The 23,136-nt window shown below is 39.5% G+C and overlaps 1 protein-coding gene across 1 annotated transcript; it reads right to left on the reverse strand.

Moving 5' to 3' along the window:
* Positions 1–4,897: 4,897 nt before the first annotated feature.
* Positions 4,898–5,545, reverse strand: LOC138875558 (uncharacterized). The gene has a single exon (XM_070154395.1). The coding sequence runs from the start codon at positions 5,543–5,545 to the stop codon at positions 4,898–4,900; it is 648 nt and encodes a 215-aa protein (XP_070010496.1).
* Between the last annotated feature and the right edge of the window lie 17,591 nt (positions 5,546–23,136).

Here is a 23,136-nt window from a genome sequence, read left to right on the forward strand (position 1 = left end):
CGTACCTACACTTCTTACACTGCATCCAGGCTGGCTTCAGGTTGCCAGTTAGCATAAAACTCTTTGACTAGATTCACATTCACCGCATCACCTAGACGGAATAGACTGTCGAAACCCAACGCCCAAATGTTGTTGTATATTTCACTATATTTGCGGGCCAACTTCCTATCGTCAATAGCAACCTCAGGGTCCGGGTTTACTACCGGGATAAATGTCTGGAACTAGTCTCAAGCATGGGCGGGGACAGCCTGTATACCATATTTTCATGCGAGCACCTCATCTGCATCAGGGTCAATGCACTTCTCTTCCTCCTTCACTGTGGCGGGGGGAGGTGCATGTCTCCCACCACGATGGCTAATAGAAGCAACCTCAGAAGAACCAGTGTTAGAGTGTTTGCTCAGGCGGCGGGACATCATACCTACATAAGACGAACAATATTAACCACAACACGAAAACCAAAACAAGACCAAACGGGGTAACCAACCCACACCTATGTTATTAGCATGTTCACAAGTAAAATGTATATCAGGGACTCAGACTACCCCATTGGAAGTGCGCCACAAGCTATCAACAACCCACCCAACCACAAACATAATAGTAAAACCACAAAACCACAGACTATACTAGCTTAGGATACAAAATTAAGAAGCTAATCTAGTAACTAAGAAGAGAAAGAAAAGAAGTTATACTAATGCACTACTAACAAACTTTAGAAAGTACAATACAACACTACATAAGCACATAGCATGAATCGAACATTCTAATTAGCATCTAGCACCACATTATCTCATAACAATTATCCTCTACTAAGCTACAATGTCACCTTCTATGTCATTGAGGCATTTAATCAAGCACATGGTATTCACCAAAGTTACCTCTTAATTTCAACTTTAATTCTTCCAAGATTACTACACAACCATATCAATCTACCATCCTACAACCACCACAATGTAACAAGGGCACAAAGTGCTCCAAATTATCACAAATATTCCACCTATTTTTGGCCATTAAGGCACTTCCACCCAACTTTACCATCAAACTATTCTATAAGCACCAAGACATATTAAAAATCTTCCACAATTATAAGCACAATGGAAACCCCAAAAGTTAAGCACCAATCATGGCCAAAATAAGCAAAGAAATTGAAAAACAAATTAGCACAACTACACTACCTAGGGTTTAGTTCAACATAAACTAATACTACTCAACTACAATAAATTACTTAAAGAAAAGAGATGAGAGTAGAGGAACACTTACCTTGAAGATGACTAGAAGGGGTGGGAAGTATGTGTGTGAAAGGGATTGGAGAAGAAAACAAAGTGGGGGAATTGGGGGAAGGGCTGGAGCGTGTGTTTGTAATGAAAGAGAAAAGAGAAAAGAGGGGGGTTGTCTTGAACGGGTGCAAACTAAAGAAAAATTATTTTTTTGTTTATGTTATGCACTGCCGCGTTGCAAGGTGCGGAGCCCCATGCGGCGCGGTAGTGTAAAATATCAGAGACCATGCTTTTTTATATCTCAACCCCACTTGGCCTGGCGTAGCATGGCACGGCACCCCATGCGGCGCGTTGGGCCATTTTTCACAAAGTTCGCTTTGTTTTCAACATTTAGCTTACGGGTTGCACCCCGACTCTATTATGTACTTATTTTATGTCCAATTCATGCTTGTACCTGCCCAATAAATTTTCACAACTCCTAAATTCTAATAATCCTAAGCTACAATTATGGGTTAGTAAGGTTAAAAATAGGCTGCCTCCCAACAAGCGCCTGATTTAACATCGCGGCACGACGCAGGTAAGCGCATTTAAGGTAAGCTCAACATCAGAGGCTCGATCAAATGGATCACTAACACTCCCTTTACCTCATCCATGCCCAAATAATGTGTTAATCTGTGGGCATTGACTCTGAACATGCAAGAGTCATTTTCCGCAGCAATCTCTACGGCACCAGTGGGGTGAATTTCAACCACACGAAATGGCCTTGACCATCGTGACTTTAATTTGCCCGGAAATAACCTTAGTCTTGTGTTGTATAGCAATACCGTATCTCCGATTTTAAAATTTTGCTCAATAATATTTTTATCGTGTATCATCTTCATTCTCTCCTTGTGTAACCTTGTGCTCTCAAAAGCGTGATAGCGAAACTCATCAAGCTCGTGCAACTCCGTGACTCTACTAGTTCCTATTGCTTCCATATCGAGATTCAACTGTCTCAATGCCCACCAAGCTCTATGCTCCAACTCCACCGTAAGTGACATGCCTTCCCAAACACCAACTTGTATGGCGATATGCCGATTGGAGTTTTGAAAGCGGTTCGATAAGCCCAAAGTGCATCATCTAACTTTCTCGCCCAATCCATCCTATTAGCATTCACAATCTTAGTTAACACACTATTTATCTCTTTGTTCGAAACTTCCACTTGCCCACTCGTTTGTGGATGATATGGGGTGGCCACCTTATGGCGTACATCATACTTCTCCAACAACTTCGCGAAGTCTCGATTACAAAAGTGAGTGCCTCCGTTACTGATTATTTCCCTTGGAGTGCCAACCGGGTGAATATGTTCTTTCTCAAAAAACCAATTACCCCTTTGCATCATTTGTAGGGAGTGCCACAGCCTTCACCCATTTGGACATGTAGTCCACAGCGACGAGTATGTACTTGTTACCATATGAGTTGATGAAGGGCCCTGTGAAATCGATTCTCCATACATCAAATACTTCTACCTCCTAAATTGGGTTCATAGGCATCTCATGTCAGCGGGAAATATTCCCAGTTCGTTGGCATTCATCATAACCCTTTATCCATAATTGTGCATCTTTGAACAATGTTGGCCAGTAGAAGCCCGACTCCAAGACTTTCGCAGCTATCCTTACTCCCCCGAAGTGCCCACTATATGGTGATGCGTGACATGCCTACAAAATAGAAGACTGGTCTATCTCGGGGATACATCTATGGATCATGTTATCAATACAAATCCTCAAATCCTGAACAGATAAGGCTTATCCCAATAATACATGCGACAATCACGAAAGAACTTTTTCTTTTAAACGGAGGAAAGATCATAAGGAACAATACTGCTCGCAAGGTAGTTTGCAATGTTTGCATACCATGGCACTTCCTCGAGACTCGTGGCTAGTTTGTTCATCTGGAAAGGTTTCCAGAATCTCTTCTACCTCAACCTTCTTTTCAGCTCCTTCCAGCCTAGATAAATGATCAGCTACTTGGTTCTCCGTTCCCTTTTGGTCACGGATCTCCAAAACAAATTCTTTCAGTAGTAGCACCCATCGAATCATGCGCGGTTTTGACTCCTTCTTCTCGATTAAGTACCTGAGAGCAGCATGGTTAGTGTAAACAATTACCTTCAACCCGATTAGGTATGACCTAAATTTGTCAAATGCGAACACCACTACCAGCATCTCCTTCTCGATCACAGTGTAATTTAGCTGGGCTCCACTCAGCGTTCTACTTGCATACTATATCGGATGCATGAGTTTATCTTTTCGCTGCCCAAAAAACGCTCCCATAGCATAGTCACTCGCATCACACATCAGCTTAAATGGTTGCTCCCAGTCGGGCGCAACTATGATAGGTGTTGTTACCAGTCTCTTCATTAATTCCTCAACAGCTACCCTGCAGTCATCAGAAAACACAAAAGGGTGATCTTTTTCAAGCAATTTACACAAGGGGTTAGCAATTTTGGAAAAATCTTTTATAAATCTCCTATAAAAACCGGTGTGCCCAAGGAAATTTCTGATTGCTTTGACGGAAGTGGGTATGGAAGCTTTTCCATCACATCAACCTTTGCACGATCCACCTCAATACCTTTACTTGATACTAGGTGCCCCAAGACTATACCTTCCTGTACCATGAAATGGCACTTTTCCCAGTTGAGTACCAGATTAGTCTCGATACACCTTTTCAAAATTCTTCTCAAGTTCACAAGGCAATCATCGAATGAGTTCCCCACCACTAAGAAGTCATCCATGAAAACCTTCATTATATCATCTACCATATCTACGAAGATGGCCATCATGAACCTTTGGAATGTGGCGGGTGTGTTGCATAGGCCAAACGGCATTCACCGAAAAGCATATATTCCACAAGAGTAGGTGAACAGTATTTTCTCTCTATCCTCCGGGGCAATAGAAATCTGATTATACCCCGAGTACCTATCCAAAAAGCAAAAGTGAGACCTCACTGCCAATCTATCTAGCATTTGATCAATGAATGGTAGTGGGAAATGGTCCTTCCTGGTAGCCAAGTTCAACTTCATGTAATCCATACAGATTCTCCAACCTGTGACTGTTCTTGTAGAGATCAATTCGTTCTTCTCATTTTTCACTATCGTCATACCTCCCTTTTTTGGTAAACACTGAACTGGGCTAACCCAGTTGTTGTCAGAGATGGGGAATATGATTCCCGCATCTAACCACTTAATCACTTCCTTTTTCACAACTTTTTTCATGTTGGGGTTCAGCCTTCTTTTATGTTCTCTAGAAGGTTTGTGTCCATGTTCCAGTAAAATATTATGCATGCTGAAGGCCGATCCCCTTAATGTCTGCAATGGTCCACCCAATTGCAGTCTTGTACTCAGTCAGTACCTGCAAAAGTTGTTGTTCCTGCACATCTAACAAACTAGCTAAGATAATAACAGGTAAAGTTGAGTTAGGTCCTAAGAATACCTGAGATAAGATGGCAGTGGCTTCAACTCCAACTTTGGTGGCTCTTCAATCGATGGCTTAGCCGAGGGAGTTTTTCTTTCCTCTAAGTGCAAAGGCTCAAATTCGAGCTTCCTTTTCCAAAAACCTTGGCCTTCAAGAGCAAGTACCCACTCTGCCAATCTTCACCATTAGCTTCATCTAAGTTCATGAGACAGACTGCTAGAGGGTATTTAATGTTCAATGCCTTTCCTCCTCCAAAACTACATCCACCGTATCTATTAGATAGCAATTAGCAAATTCACTAGGTCTCCTCATAGATTTCTGCACGTTGAATGTTATCTCTTCATCGTTTAATCTCATTTTGAGCTCTCCAGTTTCACAATCAATCAAGGCTCTCCCAGTGGTCAAGAATGGTCTTCCCAAAATTATGGGAATTTCCTCGTCAACCCGACAGTCAAGGATGAAAAAATCTGTTGGGAACACAAACTGCCCAACCTGTACCAATACATCATCTAGAATCTTAGAGGGCCTCTTCACTGTTCGGTCAGCCAGCTGTAGTAACATAGACGTGGGTCTAGCTCTTCCAATACCTAGCCTTTTATAGATAGCCAGGGGCATAAGGTTAATGCTTGCTCCCAGATCACACAGTGCCTTAGCAAATGCAAAGTTGCCTATTGTGCAAGGGATTGTGAAGCTCCCTGAGTCAGACAGCTTCTCAGCTATGGGTCTCGTCACAACAACACTGTAGGTCTGAGTAAGTGTAACCGTAGCCAAGTCTTGAAAGTTGAACTTGTGGGACATCAAGTCCTTCATCATCTTCGCATAACCAGGCATCTCCTTTAAAGCATCAACCAATGGAATGTTTACTTGAATTTGCTTCAACATCTCCAAGAATTTCTTGTACGGCTCATCTTTCTAATACTTGGCCAATCTATGTGGGAATGGTGCTAGAAGTCGCTTCTTACCTATGATTTGATTTTTTTCTTGTTCAGGCACTACTTCTACTATCGGTTCCAGTGCAACCTCAGTCTCTTTCACAACTTCTTCTTCTTTGATGGTGTTCTCTTACGCATGTTGTACCGTCACCTCAGTTAACCCTACTAAATCATTTAGCTCAACGGGTACTGGTACCAGTGTCTCCGTCGGTCTGCATTCACGAGCAATTTCTTGCTCCCGATCTAAGTCTCTGCTATTTCGGAGACTCACTACCATCAGCTGCTTCAAGCCCTTCTCTTTTGGATTGATTTGGTGTCTGCAGGTAACGTCCTATGAGGACGATTATTTAGGGCCATGGAAATTTGTCCTAATTGAATCTCAATATTCTTTATCGCTAACTCATGTGAGTCTACTCTGTCAGTTAGTTTTCCAGTGGACCCAATTACTTGTTGCATCATTTCCTCAAGTTTAAAAAAAACCATCTTCATGTCTCATAGTCTGTTGTTGGGAGGTTGTTGATAAGCCTACTGCTGATTTTGCTGGTTGTAACCCTTTTGCCTTTGGTAAGTCACCATTAGGCCCTGTGGGCGCATAGCCCCATGGTTATTGTTGTTGTTGTACTGTTGCTGAGCTGGTCTATATTGTTGATTCTGCTGACCCCAATTCTAACCACCTAGTCTCGATCCCCCATAGTTGGCCACATAATTCATGTTCTCCTGATATTGTTGGTTATCACCTTCAGCACTCCACGAGCAGACATATGGTTGATTAATGCATGATGTACATAAACCCCCATTAGTTGCATCAACTATGTGTACCTGCTGCTTATGGCCTAATTCATCAACCTTTTTGGTGAGGATGCTCATTTGTGTCAGTAGAGTGTCCATATTATCAGCTATGGAGTTAGTCGGGTCTAACTCCACTAAGTGAACCATAGGAGTGATTGGAGTGTTTCTTGTCGTCTATCCTGAGTTTTGTGCCATCTTGTCAAGTAGGATCTTTCTTTCTCTGAACGTTTTGCTCAAAATTGCTCCACCTGCTGAAGCATAAATATTGGCTTTCAAACTATCTACCAAACCCATGTAAAATCAACATCTTTGTTGGTTTCTGTATGAAGCTCAATATCTCATCAATTTGCTGAGCAGTCTTGTTGGGTGGGTGAAATTTGTTCACAAATTGCTTGACTAATTCCTCCCAAGTAGTGATGGAGTTTATGGGGAGTGAATTAAGCCAAGTCTGAGCTGCTCCTGTCACTTAGAATGGAAACAATAACAGACATATTGCTTCCGGTGTCACATTGTGTTGCCTCTGCGTGGCATAGATTGACAAGAAATTCTTCAGATGTTGTTGAGGATCTTCAACGTATGACCCAGAGAACAGTCCCTTGTTTTGCAATAAATGTAGCATGTTATTTTTGATCTGGAATGAATCCTTGTATTTGAGGGACTACAATGGCAGTTGCTAAATTGTTAGCAGTGGGTTGCGCCCAATCATATAGTGCTGCTTCTGGCACAAGAGGTACCACACCCTGATTGTTTGGGCCATTCACGTTGTCTCTGTTGTTTAGATTATCGTCATCATGTCTGGTTCAATTTTTTTGGTTCAGTTCTGTCGTTGTTTGCCTTTTCTGTTTGCACGGTTCAATGCCTTGCATACCTTCTCAGGATCTGATAATGCTTCAAACAATTCACCAATTCTTGAGGAATTTCTAGGCATGCACCTATAACACCCACGACTACAAATGTTAGAATTTCAATGATCAATTTAAATTTAAGAAAATTGACTACAGTAAGAATTTTTGCGCTTCTTTTTAATTGCAATTAATAACACCGTTAATTCCCCAGCAACAGCGCTAAAATTTAATCACGCCCAACTATGACTTATAAAAAGGACTAAGCGGTCATTGCAAATATAATCTGGTTTACAAGTCCAAATTGGAATCCCACAGAGAACTAAGGCTTAGCTACAGCTGTTCAATATTACCAAGAAGACAAGCTTGAACAATTCCTAACTTATAGATATTAAGATTCTTGTGTTTAACTAATTAAATAACAAATTAAAATAGTAAATTAACAGCTAAAGATACTAAGAATTAGAGACAAGATTAAGGAGGTCTAGAGTTATGATTTCCCTTATTATCGGAATCTTTCCCGCTACATTTTCTATAATTCGCCTAAGTATTCTTTACCGATCATGAGCGCTCTGACTGTCGTAACTCTCTCCCGAGTAATTACCACAATTTACTAGACATATTCTCTCGAATTATGCTAGCTGGTGTTAAGTACAGCTCACTCGGATCGCACCCAAGGTTTTGTTATCCCTAATCCAACCTTTAAACCCTTCATATAGATCCCTCATACACGTTACGAGTGATATTGTTCGACAGCTACCTAAATATGCACTCTCTCCTGAGTAATACATACTAAATAGGCACAGTCAATTAAGGGCCCTTCAATCAACAGCAATAATGACGTAGTTGAACAAATAGAGAAAATACTACAGCAAATCTATATTAACATAACAAGAAAATCATCCTCCTATAGGTTTCATCAAAACCCTAGATAACAAATTAGCTATTCATAATAGTATGCAAAACTACAATACTAGAATTCATAACCAATAATGAAAATAGGAAGAAGGAAGTGAAAAACTCGTCGAAGAATTCTTCGCCTTGATCCTAGTGTGTTCTTGCCTCCTTAGGTCGAATCTCGGGTCTTTTTAGCCTCCTTAGGTCTAAATTATGTCAAAAGTGAGTCCCACTTCACAAAATAACATTTTTACATGTATTTATACCAAGTAGGATCGGTACCGGACAAAAATACCTTCTCTCACGCGAAATAGGACAATCACTCTAAAAATTTTGCACTACCACGCCTCATGGGGCGACGTGCCATGCAGGGCGGCAGTGGAAAAGTTCAGATTGCTGATTCTGACATGCTGCAGGAAATATCTATAGGCATGGTGCACCATGCGCCGCTCTATGCACTATGGTATTGGGAATTCGCGAAAATGCAAAACATGAAATTGTATCCCTTTCAAATAGCTTTCCAACGATATATTGTGGAGCCCAAACGGAGTTCTGAGCGAAGAGTTATGTGCATTTTACTAGACATGCGCCGTATGCCCGCTCGATTCTCCGTTTTGTTCTTAACTATCATCCATTGATCCCCGAACACGATCCCAGCATAATTCCTTGGGATTTTACTCAGACTTCAAAGCTCCAAATCACTTGAATTAATTCTATAATAAATACATAGCTCGAAATCACTCCTACAAGGCATAAAATATACAATTAGTGCAAAACACTAGCGATTAAAGCTCAAACTCAATTAAAGTGCAGTACATTAGAGTGTAATAAGTGACTAAAATATGCAATTATAGCCTATCATCAATCAGGTAAGTAGCTTATGAGTTAGAATTTCCACCATAATTAGAGTTGTACACTAGTATTTCACGTGTCATGTTATAACATTCAAGTTTCCAGTATTCAAATCTCATGTCACGACATTTGTGTTTCTAATATTCAGATCTCATGTTAGAACATTCAAGTTAGTTTAGTACTCAGATACTCATGTCAGTCCAGTACTCAGATATTCATGCCAGCTTAATACTTAGATATTGATGTGAGTTCAGTGATAGATATTCACGTCAGTTCAACACTCGATTATTCGTGCCAGTTCAGTATTCATATATCCACGTTAGTTCAGAATTCACATATCTATAACAGACAAGTATTCATGTATATGTATCATGTTATGCGTATTATTATGCCCTGTGGAGCTATTGTTATGCTTTATTAGCTGGTAGGTATTTTGGAGAAATGTTGAAGGTATCTAACCTTCTCATTCAAGCCTTATATTACAATCTCCATGTCTTTCTGTGTTTAATCAGTTTAGTAGCCCTTCAGTCTAGTACCTATTAAGTTCGGTATCTCATCAATTCAATAATCGTGTATTCATTCAGTTTAGCATGCAAGTCTTAATGAAAGTTCATGTTCCCACCAGACCCATTTAAGGTCCGGAGTTAGCTGAAGATACAGCCAGGACAATCATTCGGGGACGAATGATCCCAAGGGGGAGATAATGTAACACCCTGTAAATTTGAATCAGTTATGGATGCCTTAAATGAGTATTAGTATGATGGTTATCAATTGGTTATGATAATAAGTGTACAAGGTATATCATAAGTGATTTGGGGTCCAAAGAGAGACCTAAGTCTAAGCCAAGTTGGAAAATTACACGATAAACTAAAATTCCAAATGAGTACGCACAAGACCATACTTTGAACGAGCATATCTATATTTATATAAGGTTTTATGTGATTCACAACCTATCAAATGAAAGATCTTGGAATCTAGTTTCTAACACTTCAAATGGTTTGTCATTCGGACACTCCTACCAGAAGTTATAACCAAATTATCAAAAGCTAGCAAATATTTTCACTACCACGCCGCCCCATGCGTCGCCCCATGTGGCGCGGTTGTGTAGTTCCAGAACACTTCCAAAATTCCATTTCTAGACACATTTTTCATTACCGCGCCGCCCTATGCATCGCCCCATGTGCCGTGGCTGTGCAAATCTTGGTTTTTTTGTCAACCTGACCCTATTTTCATATAAGACCTTCGGGGGTTATTTGCCCTACTTCATTTGGCGTATTTTGGAACTCTTCTCTACTCTCTCAAGACCTCCAACTCCTCCCATCTTTAAGGTGAGTAATCCCTACTAATTTGGTGTTTCATTCCATCAGTTCCAACTTTAAACTAACTCATTCCACCATGAAATCCTTAGATCTTCAAGAAATTTCTTCAAGAACTCAAAGGAGGGTTTTGCAAGATTCCTTCCAAAAGGTAATCCTACACCCATATGAGTATGAATAAGTATTGGAACTCTTGGTATGGTGATTGGAAGCCATAAGTTTCCAATATAATTACATAACTATTGTAGAGATTGAAAGATGATTATTTAATGGAACTTTATTGGTTGGGTGTGGATGGATGGTCATATATGTGATGTTGGAAGTTATAAATTGGTTAATCATAATGGTGGGATAAATTGTTGATGAATGGTGGTAGTTGGATGAATTAATTATATGGTATTGTGATGTAGAGATTTATGCCTACAAGGTGTTTGATAATATGCCTAAATGGCTAAAGTTATGAAATTTGTTACTAATATTGGTTCCATTGAATGTTGCTATTGTAGATTGAAAATGATAATAGAGACTGAGATATGATATGCATATGAATACATATGACTGAGTATGTAAAGCAATGAAAGCAGATAGCTCAACAACAAAAATGTCCTCAGTGGGTCCCAAGAAGATAAGCATGTAGTCTAAATATGGATTCTAACATGGATGACAACTCAATAGCTCTAGTACATAGAGATTTTATAGTTACAGATAAGGTTAGGTAACTACATAGTATCACAAAAATAGCGGAGTCACAATTCACACGGTGCACGCCCACGCGCCCGCCACCTAGTATGTGCGTCACCTCCATACCAATCACATATCACATAATTCGAGGTTTCATACCCTCATCACTAAGTTTAGAAGTGTTACTTACCTCGAAAAAGCCAATTCCAATAACGAACAAGCCAAGCGATGCTCCAAAAATGTCATCTCGCGCGTTCCGACTGTCGAACGGCTCGAAACTAACCAAAAATAACTCAAATACATCAAACAATGATAAAGGACCAATCCCAGTCAAAAAAGGTAGCATCTTTAATCAAAAGCCCAAAATCGACCAAAAAGCCCAAACTGGGCCCGCACCTCGGAACCCAACAAAATTTACAAAATCCGACAACCCATTCAATTATGAGTCCAACCATACTAGTTCCACTCAAATCCGACTCCGTATCGATGTTCAAAACTCAAAGATTCATATTATGAAACTTTAGGCCAAAACTCTCAATTTCATTCTATAAAAATTCATCAACCAAAGCTAAAATTGAAGATAAATTCATGAAATATAACCAAAACCGGGTAGGGAACACTTACCTTAATTCATATGGTGAAAATTACTTCAAGAATCGCCTCAATCCGAGCTCCATAGCTCCAAAAATGTGAAAATGGTTGAAACCCCCGAAATGGATTACTTTATAATCACTGGGCAGATTAATGAACCGCAATAGTGGAATTAACCTCGCGATTGCGAAGAAGGAAGAGCACTGCCCTAGAAAATACACAATGCGATCGCGAACGAGGCTCCGCTAACGCCAAAAACAAACTCAGCAGCCTCCTCAAATACCCTACTTGTTCGCGAAACATAGCATACGAACGCAATGAACACATAAATCTGCAGTACGCGATCGCGACAAAGTCAATGTGAATGCAAAGAAGAATCAGCCTCTTCCTCGCTCAGTCTAATCTACTACGTGAGCGCGTGCACACTTGCGTGAACGTGATGCTCACTCCGCAGCAACCTTCTTGATTTTAAATCCCTGAATGTTGAACACTTGTATTTGGGCTCGAGGCCGCAGTTTATGTTTTATGCATGTTTGGGCTTGAGGCCGCAGTTTATGCTTTATGCATCTTTGGGCCTGAGGCCGCAGTTATGTATACGTATACTTGGGCCCGAGGTCGTAGTTTAATATTCAGTTAAACAGGTTGTTCATCATTCAGAAGTGGGAGTACTCATATCCTTACTTCCTTTGTTTAGTTCAGTTATCAGCTATCATTTCAGTTATCAGTTATTAATTATCAATTATTATCTCAGTTATCAGTCATCAGCTATCAGTTATCATTTCAGTTTCAATTTCAGTCGTTATAATTTTAGTTATCAATTATCAATTCTCGGTTATCAACTCAGTATTAGTTTCAGCATTTACAGTTCTTTCTTTCAGTTGATTTACATACCAGTGCAATTCAAATTTAGTGATGTCCCTTTTTGTCCGGGGCCTGCATCTCACGATGCAGGTATTGATTTACAGGTTGATGATTCAAAGTGCTAGGATTCTTGTACCAGCTATTTGGTGATCCCCAGTTCTTTCGGGGCATTATCATTACCTTACAGTCTTTTAGTATTTACAGATAGTTAGTGCTTTCAGTACTTCAATAGAGGCTTCATAGACTAGAGTAACAGTTAGACAGAGTCACAAGCTTTTTATGTTAAGCAATGTTGGCTATAGACATGTTTCAAACTTGTATAGTGTTTCCACACTTTGATTTTTTTATCATTCAGACTTTTAGTATATCATCATGCGTTAGTTTATCTTCCGCATTTAGTATGTTATGATATCACATGTTGATTCAGCCAGCTAGTTGGTTTGCTCGATCACATGTAGTCAGGCACCGAGTGTCGTGTTATGTCCAGGCCCAAGTTCGGGGTGTGACAATATAGAATGGTGATATCAAGTTATTTGTAAGTGACTTGCCATAGCCTCGTCACTATTTCGGCGAGATTAGGCTCGACACTTACAGAGTATATGGGATCAATTATACTCATGCTATACTTTTACACGTCTTGTGCAGATACCGGTGTTGGTCCTAGCAGCACGTATCAAGACTGCTCAGATTCAACTGCTTTGGAGACTTGGGGTATAGCTGCACAGCATCCCAGCCCCGGTGTCCCCTTCTTTATCCAATTTCATTGTTACTTATTATCAAATGGTTGTACTTCATTTCAGGCTGTATATGTAGTATTCTAGATGCTCATGTATTCGTGACTCCAGATTCTGGGATGTGTTTACATTTCGTCATTCGGTATTTTATTAGACTTTTTCATATGATTACAGTTTATTATTGTTGAAGATCAATTTTGACTCCCCTTTTAAAATTTAAATATTTTTACTTAATGATTTGCAATAAATGTGTTGAAAATATTTTCTAATCAATAATACTTATTTTTATACAAATATAACACAAATAGGTAATTAATAGTGTTAAATTAATTATTCGATATTAAATATTTATTAAAAATATTACCTTTACTATTTTTGAAATAATTAAAGTAAATTCTATATTTTGAAACATGAGTTTTATAAATTAATTTAACAAATTAACCTTTGGCTCTTAATTAACTCGTTTATTATTTGATTTATTCGAAATTTGTTTTCATAAAATAGAAACAAAGTGTTTAATAAATAATTAGTTAATTATAATAATTAGTGGTGTATTTGATGATTATATTTTCTATCACATTTGTGAGCACGTGATTTGTAGCTGAAAAAGGAGGTGTGACAACATTTATTAGAATTAATTAAGTTTAATTTAAATTAATTTTAAAGAGGTTAAAAACTAAATGGTTATAATTACAATTGCACAATTAAATGCAATTTGGCTATTTAATAAATTAAAATCAGCCCAAACAATTGGCCCAATCTTGCACATGACCCAGTCCAAACGACCTGACCCAATCCATATTGGCAATCCATGAACTCTTCTCTAAGCCAACCAAATTGTGCCATGCATCCCATCTCCCACACTCACAGAACAAGCACAACACATCTGGACCGTTGATATAATTCATCAACGGTCCACAATTAATCTCCATTTTCTCCTTATTTTAGAACCCCTATTAGATTTTATCTCAACTGCTGGATTAAACCTTTTTGCTAATTTAGTTCTCCAAATAATCAGAGTCGCTGATCAAAAGATCCAATGGCTCCCGCTTTATCTCTCACCCTTAACCCTAGAGACCGACTCCAATAACCACTAACCCTAATTCATTTTCCCCGTTACCAGCCACCCCATTTCTCCTTTTGCTCTCTGCTCTCTCCTCTGCCCTAACCCATCAATCTCAAAACCTTGCATAAATTTGTGCAAGGTCATCTCAATTGAAACCTGAAATGCCTATATGTCCATATAAATCGTGAATCATGCTGTTTTTTTTCCATATCCGCCGATAGAATTCAAAAAGCCTAAATCAAACCCTAGACCCAAAATGTGTTACTGAAGAATTGCATGTCTCTTCCTTCGTGTTTTCAAATCCATGGCATGCATGATCGTTTTCCTTCAGCACCATCATCATTATCTGTGTCCAGAGGTGTCACGACCCAAAATCAACCATCGTGATGGCGCCTATCATGGAACTAGGTCAGACCCAACTCAACAACCCAACACCAACAACAATAAGTTTTAAAACATTAACGGAAGCATTTAACATTAAAGAAAAACTATTTAAAACATAAGAAAATCCCAAGTGATACAATCCAGCCCAAAACTAGGGTGTCACTAACTAAATGAGCGTCTACTCGGAATACAAACCACTACAAGGTCTAAAGAAAACAACGGAAAATACATCAAATGATAAAGAAGGAGAGTCAAGGCTCGCGAACACAGTGCAACTACCTTGATAGTCTCCAAACTCTGGATCCTCAATCAACAACCGCCGCTATGACTGGTATCGCCTAGATCTGCACACGAGGTGTAGGAAGTAACGTGAGTACACCAACTCAGTAAGTAACAAGTCCAAACTTTTGACTGAAATATAGTGACGAACTCAACCTCAACAAGTATAACAGAAGTAAATGTGCAGTAACGTAGGCATGCTTTCAAGTCAAATATACAGCTCAAAGCAGTAAAGTAAATAGAGATCTGAACAATCCCTTTCTGCACAGAATGTATGAAATGCATAATGTTCTCCCACTCTTAAGTCTCAACCACTCGGTACTATATATGGCCATCCGGCCCGGGAAAATCCATCCTAGAACATATACAACACTGATTGTAAGTCACCCAGTACCGAGGAAAAGGGCAATCCAACCTTGTGGAGAAATCCATCTCCAGGTATCAAGTACATCGGACAAATCCATGTCCAGGGAAATCTATCCCTCAATAATACCATCCGCGCTCACTAGGGGTGTGTTGCAGACTCCAGAGGGGCTCCTACAGCCCAACCGCTATCATAATCATCAATATAACTGTTGCGGCGTGCAGTCTGACCCCATAACTGTCACTCATAACCAAGCTCTCGGCCTCACTCAGTCATCAATCTCTCCAGTCTCACCCACGGGCTCACAATGTCATGGAACCAAAACCGGGAACAATGATATGATGAATCAATAACTAACTGAGACTGAGATATGATATAAAAATGCATGAATATGACTGAGTACGGAATATTAATGAAAATAATGAGATGACAGCAAGAAACGACCACTAAGGGTCCCAACAATAACAACATAAAGCCTAAACATGATATCTAGCTTAATTTACAGCTCAATTACTTTATCACATGATGAAAGCATGAATATCAACATGATAGAGTCACTAAACGATACCATGGAATCACCCAGGTCACAATTCTCGCGGTGCATGCCCGCACGCCTGTCACTTGGCATGTGCGTCACCTCAATACCAATCACATAACACATAATTTGGGGTTTCGAACCCTCAGAACCAAGTTTGGAAGCGTTACTTACCTTATACCAAGCAAAATCCAACTTCGCGATGTCATTGCCTCTCAAATCGCTGCCAAACGTCCCGAATCTAGCCACAAGAAGTACAATATGATCAATATAGACTAAAGGAATCAATTCCACAAGAAAAATACCAAATTATAGCCAAAAATCCACAATCGGCTCAAACCTGGCCCCCGAGCCCAAGTCTCAAAATCTGACAAAAGTCACAAAACCCGAAAGTCCATTCACTCACGAGTCTAACCATACCAAATTTACTCAAATCTGACAAAAAACCCCATTCAAAACCTCAAAATTCCATCTCAAGAATACTTTCACTTTTTTCCCAATTTGTTTTACCCCAAATCACAAATTAGATGATAAAATCAAGATATAATCATGGGATTTAACCAAAACCAAGCAAGAAACACTTACCCTAATCAACTCCGTGAAAATCCCTTCAAGAATCGCCCAAATCCGTGATCTCTAGCTCAAAATATGAAAAATGAGCTCAAACCCTCAATTTTGAATTTAAAACTATCTGCCCAGATTTCCTTCTTCAAGAACGTGACCGCCCTCTCGCGTACGCGTAGACCAAATTGACTGCCTCACCGCTTTACTCTTCGCGAACACGACACATGCCTTGCGAACGTGATGCATTACTAGCTCAAACCTTCGTGAATGCGACCACCACCTCGCGAATACGTAGAATAAGGACCTGGGATTCCCAACTGCCTCACTCCTATTCGCGAACGCGACCCTACTCCCACGTTCGCGATGCACGCGCAAATCACACCTTCACGTTCGCGTCCTCTCCTTCGCAAATGCGAAGAACAAAAGCTTAACACTTAGAAAACACTCTTCGCGAATGCGAGGCTCCTCTCGCGAACGTGAAAGAGGAAACCAGAATAATGCAACAGCTGATATCAGCAATCTCACCAAAGCCAAAAATGATCAGTTAACCACTCGAAACTCACCCAAGGCCCTCGAGACCTCAACCAAGCATACCAACGCATCCCATAACATCATACGAACTTAATTGAACCTTCCAATCACTCAAAACAACATTAAAACACCAAATCACACCCGAATTCAAGCCTAAAGAACTTCTAAACTTCAGAATTCCACAAATGACGCTAAAACCTACCAATCCACGTCCGAATGACCTCAAATTTTGCGCACAAGTCAGAAATGACACCACGAACCTACTCCAACTTTTGGAAATCCAATCCGACCCGGATATTAAAAGTTTCACTGCCGGCCAAAATCACAAAAAATCTAACTTTCGTCAATTCAAGCCTAATTCTACCACGGGCCTCCAAATCACATTCCAAACGCGCTCTTAAGTCCAAAATCACCTAACAGAGCTAACGGAACCATCAAAATTCAAATTTGATTTTCAACAAGTCGGCTACTATGCGCTTGCCGTTTACACATAAGTCAACATCTGGTCATCTTTTCCAACTTAAGCTTTCAAATAAGAGATTATGTGTCTCAATTCACTCCGAAACCACTCCGAACCCGAACCAACAAACTCGGTATATCATAATATATCTGAAGAACACAAAAGAAGCAGGAAATGGGGAAACCGGGCTATAACTCTCGAAACAACCGGGCGGGTCATTATATCCTCCATCTCTTAAACAAACGTTCATCCTCTACGGAACACCCTCCGCTCATGCGCTTCCTAGGCTTACTCCCAGACCTTGCACCTGCGGCCTTTTCTCCATATCTCCGAACTCGCAGGTGCGGACCAAATCAACGCACTTGCGGTCACTGCTTAGCTCACCCAAATCCGCTCCTGTGATGCCTTCTTCGCTTCTACAGTTTCACATCTACGGCCAATTCCTCGCAGGTGCGAGTGCACCAGACCTGGTGCACTTCAGCAATCCTTTACTTCTAATTTTTGATCCGATAACCATCTGAACTTCACCCGAGGCCCCCAGGACCTCAACAAAATATACTAACAAGTCCTAAAATATGATACGAACTTAGTCGAGGCCTTACATCAAACAACATCAAAAACACGAATCGCACCACAATTCAAGCCTAATGGAAATTAGGAAATTTCAACTTCTACAATCGATGTCGAAACCTATCAAATCAAGTCCGATTGACCTCAAATTTCGCACACAAGTCATAGATGACACAACGGGCCTACTCCAACTCCCGGAACTAAAATCTGAGCCCCGGAAACCACAAAGTTAACTCACGGTCAAACTTCTAAATTTCCAAAGCATCTAATTTTTCAACTTTTGCCATTTCAAGCCTAAATCAACTACGTGCCTCTAAATCACTATCCGGACACACTCCTAATTCCAAAATCACCCAACGGAGCCATCAAAACCATCAAAATTCCATTCCGGAGTCATTTACACATAAGTCAATATCCAGTCAATCTTTTCAACTTAAGCTTCCAATCTTAAGATTAAGTGTCTCATCGCATTCCGAAACATCCCCAAAACTGAATTAACTACCTTAGCAAGTCACATAATAACAATTAAGCATAAAATGAGCAGTAGATGGGGGAGCAGGGTTACAACACTTAAAATGACCGGCCGGGTCGTTACAACTATTGATCATCATAACTTCTACGTCGTCCTTTTTTTCCTTTTTTTCTTTTTGTTCTTCCTTTTTTTTAGGATTCGATAGCACTAATAAAGGAAGTTCAAATCTACAAACCTTGAGCAATAGAGATTGTTATTTTGACATTGAACTTGGACATAGTTTCAAGCTTTGTGACGTTGGCATTGTTACTTGTCATGCCGATCGAAAACTTCGACTGGCTAATACCTCTATCTATCGTGGTGAGTTGAAGCGTCGTATCATTAACACTAGTACTTCCTGCTGAGTCAATGCTCTATGCCATTGGTTCTGATCAATTAACCAAATCCAAAAGCTTCGTGTCGTTGCCACTAAGGGCTCCAAAATCTTCTCTTTTGCAGATTTTCGAGAGAGTGCTAGTATCTTGATATCCCTAAGAGGATACACAAGATATCCACATGATTGGAAGCGAATCACTTGTCTCTTTGTTGCGTCTTGGCTAGAGAGACACATAAAATATCCCTTTCAAGCTAGGCGAGAGATCTCCCGTGGTGTGTCCCTACTTTCATGGCTTGAAGAGGGGTAGAAGCATATGGCTCATCTCATCCTTACGGGTTTGCGAGAACAAGGCTAGGAGAAACCATATTTCATCCTTAAGGGAGCATGTGTTGCATTTCATCTTTGCAACTTAACAAGGAAGAGGCTTGGTGCGACCATATTTCATCCTTGGCGAGCGAGCAGATGGTGCATCATTTGCAAAAAACTATGTGGAACATCTCATCCTTTACGCTTGTGGTAGCAAAATTATATTGAGTGTCTCAACCTTCAAGATTCAGCATAACAACCTCTATTGTACCTTGGCGAAAAAAATGCACAAAGAGTTTCAACCTTCCATCCATGTTGACTTCCCACTCTATGCAGCTTCGCGAGAATATTTATTTCTTGATATAGGAGCTATAGAATTGCAAAGCGCTTGATGTTACAAAAATCGGACTTCAAATATCTTTAGCAGGTACAAATCTTATGGTCTAACTCCAGCTAGATCAGATAGACTAAATTTTCTTTCAATGAACTAAAAGTTGGTTGCCGATTCTCCGAAAAATGCGTATTCTTACCAAAAATAACATATCTCAGGGTAGGAAAACTATGAGTCGTCTATGCCATTGGAAAGAAAACTCTAAGACCAATGACACCTGAAAATATTGTGGTAGAACTCTGCCTCAAATTATTACCAGTACTATTTTGAAATTGATCATGATGTTTACTACACTCACTTTTTAGCTTTGTACACTCTTGCCAAAATAAATCAAAGTTTGAGCTAAGAGAGTAGAATCACCAATAGTTTGCTCTGTTGAAACATCTAAAGTTTCAACATATCCAAATTTTGGGGCTTAACTCTCTCTAGATAGACTGGTGCAATTTCTCAAAGTTGATCTAGATGTCTGGCTAGCTAATTGTTTAGCTTGGCGCGCTTTTCACCGAAGAATTCATATCTCACGATAGAAGTGTCCAAATTATGAGCTGTTTAGAGAGTTAGAACAAAGACTCTCAGATATACAACATATATAAAACTCGAAGTTGCACCCTTCTTGATCCAGTTGCATCACATCGCTGAATCAAGCACTAAAATAAGGATGATTGTTGGGGAATCATACTTGTATTTTTTTTTGCAGCTTTGGCGGAGACATTCATGGCAAGTGCTCCATCATAGAAGCTGAAGAAGTATATTATCACGACTCTCTTTTTGGAGGTAAAGTTGTACATAAAATATCCTATCCATTAAGCCTTGGCTTGGATGGCCTTTTCAAGCAACTTGACGAAGAAGTTCATAAAGCGCGCCATCCTTCAAGCATTGGAGTAGAACAACTCCTTCTTGTAATTTTGAGAAGAAGCACATAGAACGTCCTTCTAATGACTTGATGAGATGATACACATAATGTTCCATCTTCCGAGCTTTGGAGGACGGCATCATCAACTTCTCTTTGCCATCATGATAAAGCAAACTTCTTTTCTTATGTGATTGAACTCAGAATGAAATTCTAAGTTGCCTATGTACCCCAGTGAAGAGGATCAAATCATTATGTAGTTTATTAAAACTATATTTTTATGCAGTTTATACTTGTATTATAAGGAGAAATGTGCAGTTTAAGCTCGTGCATCAAGGAGTGTAATAACTTACAGTTTAAGCTCGTGCTTCAAGGAGCATAACAACTTATACTTTAAGCTCGTGCATCATGGAGAAATTTTCGAAAGAAATCTGGTGACGTAATTGACATTCTAACCATTTTTAATAAAGCATCATTGCACTTAGTGTTGGCATTGAATTTTATTCTTCTCTATGGTTGAATATGATTTTTACTTGGTCTTTATATTAGCCTTTGCAAGTTGATGTTTTCAGGCTTTTTGATGCTTTTGCAAGCGACTGAAATTCAAGAGTGATGGGTTTTCAATATCTTAGCCTTATGCTTCTTATGTTTTGATGATCTAATAAACTTGTTGTGAAGAACCAGACAAAGAATTTATTCCACAGGATACATTTCATATAAACTTGTCAGCAAATGGACGAACGACCGCAGGGAGGAACACAACAAGGACCTGGTGACCTGGTCCCTTAGAGTTCTCCGACACAAATAAGACAATGACTGTACGCAATTAATATAAAGAGGAATACAACAGGGACTTGCTCCCTTATGGTTCTTTGACAGAAGTACAAGTCAAGCGCATAGTTGGAATGTAGCAGAAGAAAGTGACCATCTGACAATTATTACAGAAGAGGAACACACCTAGGACCTGGTCCGTTGGTGTGTCCTGAAAAAAGTGCAAAGTCCACTATTCAGCTGGAATGCAACTGCCTAGAAGTGGCTGTGCAGATAGTGCAGCAGTCACTTCTCACTAGGAAGAAGTACACCAAGAGATGACATAAATATCAATTGTGATATATTTTGTGATAAAATAACCTGGTGCAAGACACACCATCACTTGTGCATTCAATGATATTCTCTCAAAAAGAAGAAGCATTCATCTGGCATTGAAGTCACTAGTGTGTCAAGAACAAGAAGACAACTCCACTAAGGATCAGTTTCTAAACGAACTTTATGTACATCCATAGTTGAGTTGTAATCTTGTTAATTGTTCCACATTGTAATTCCAAGTTTGCTTTCTTAGATGCGTTGTCTTAGGAACAAACAAAATTCGTAAACTTTAGAGTTTATGTTATGACTAGGAATAGTCATAAGTTAAATCCTTTGTAACTAGGAGAGTTAGAGAGTGACTTTTAGCGGTTACATCACAAGTTAGTTTGAAGTCTTTGTAATAGGGTATTTGCAAAGTGGCTTGTAATAGGTAGATTACAAGTTAGTAGAGTTAAAAGCCTACAAGGGTAGGTCGTGATTTTTTGATCTCCTTATGTGAGACTTTTCCACGTAGAAAATCTCTTGCCTTCTTTACATTTAGTCTTTACTGCATTCTACGTATCAGTCTCACAGAGGACCAAGTACTCTATAGTTTGGAGGACTCATATAAGCTATCAAAGAGTCATCAACCTCTACTCTGTAATGGTCATTTCCCTTAAATCTACCTCCAGAAGTCTCTTTTAAGGCATGAACTTCAACTTGCTCGAAGCTCCTAAACTTTGCATGATGGTTTCATTAGTCTTTGGAGGCACAATAAAAGGTCAATTTTGTACAGTTTTCGATGTTGATTTCTTTTTATGGTCAAGTTTTATGCTAACATGGTTCACATCGACCGTGTCAGTGGAATCAATGATGATTTATTCATATCTCTCACCAAAAGTCATGATCTTCTCTTTTAGGGTGAAGTAGTTCTCTGTTAGGTACTGACGATGCGATGTAATTTGTCTTACTTGGGATCATCGACTTTGTTAGCTTCTAGAAGGTGTTTTGACGTAGAAAGCTCAATAACCTTTTTGGCTAGCAACTCGTCAAGAAGTTCATAGATGTTAGAGTTAGGGAAAGATAAACCTTTGCTGCCAATTCCTTCAAGGTTGGGTGATTCTTTTCTTCTTGAGGACATTGACTTGCAACTTTTTGTTTCAACTCTTATTTTATGGAGACTTTTGCAGAAGTTGTTTCCACTGTTATGTCTTCTTTAGTTTGAGGTTTTGGTAGTCGCTTGTATTCTTTCTCTATCTTCTTTGGATCGAAGACTTGCAAAGTCTCTCCATGGCTTGCAATTCTTAACTCCATATCATGTGCAAGCATCATCAATTCTTCAAAAATTTGTGGCTTAACCCCATGGATAATGTAAGCAAGGCCCAATTCATTCATTGCATACAAATCTCGACAATAGAAATTTTTTAGAGTCGATATTTGCAGTCTAAGCTCAAGGCTCATATGTGGTTGATGTAATCCATTATGCGTTCATCTTTACCTTGTCTGGTATTGGTCAATTTCATCATACTTACTATACGACGACTGCTATAGAAATAATTGAGGAACTCATTTTAAGCTGCTCCTTATAATCAATTGACCCAACCTCCAAATTTGTGTGCTAATCAAATGTGTTTTCTTTTAATAAACAAACAAACTACTTGACAAGGAGGTCACCTTGTGTACAAGCACTACTACAAGTTTCAATGAAATGGAAAATGTGTTATCTTTGATTTTCCTTCCTATCAAAATATAGCCAATTGCATAT

The sequence above is a fragment of the Nicotiana sylvestris genome, chromosome 8 (assembly GCF_000393655.2).
Source record: "Nicotiana sylvestris chromosome 8, ASM39365v2, whole genome shotgun sequence".
NCBI lineage: Eukaryota > Viridiplantae > Streptophyta > Magnoliopsida > Solanales > Solanaceae > Nicotiana > Nicotiana sylvestris.

What these genes read in the sequence shown, in the direction of transcription:
- LOC138875558 (XM_070154395.1), bottom strand. Translation starts at nt 5,545, where the DNA reads ATGTTGAAGCAAATTCAAGTAAACATTCCATTGGTTGATGCTTTAAAG.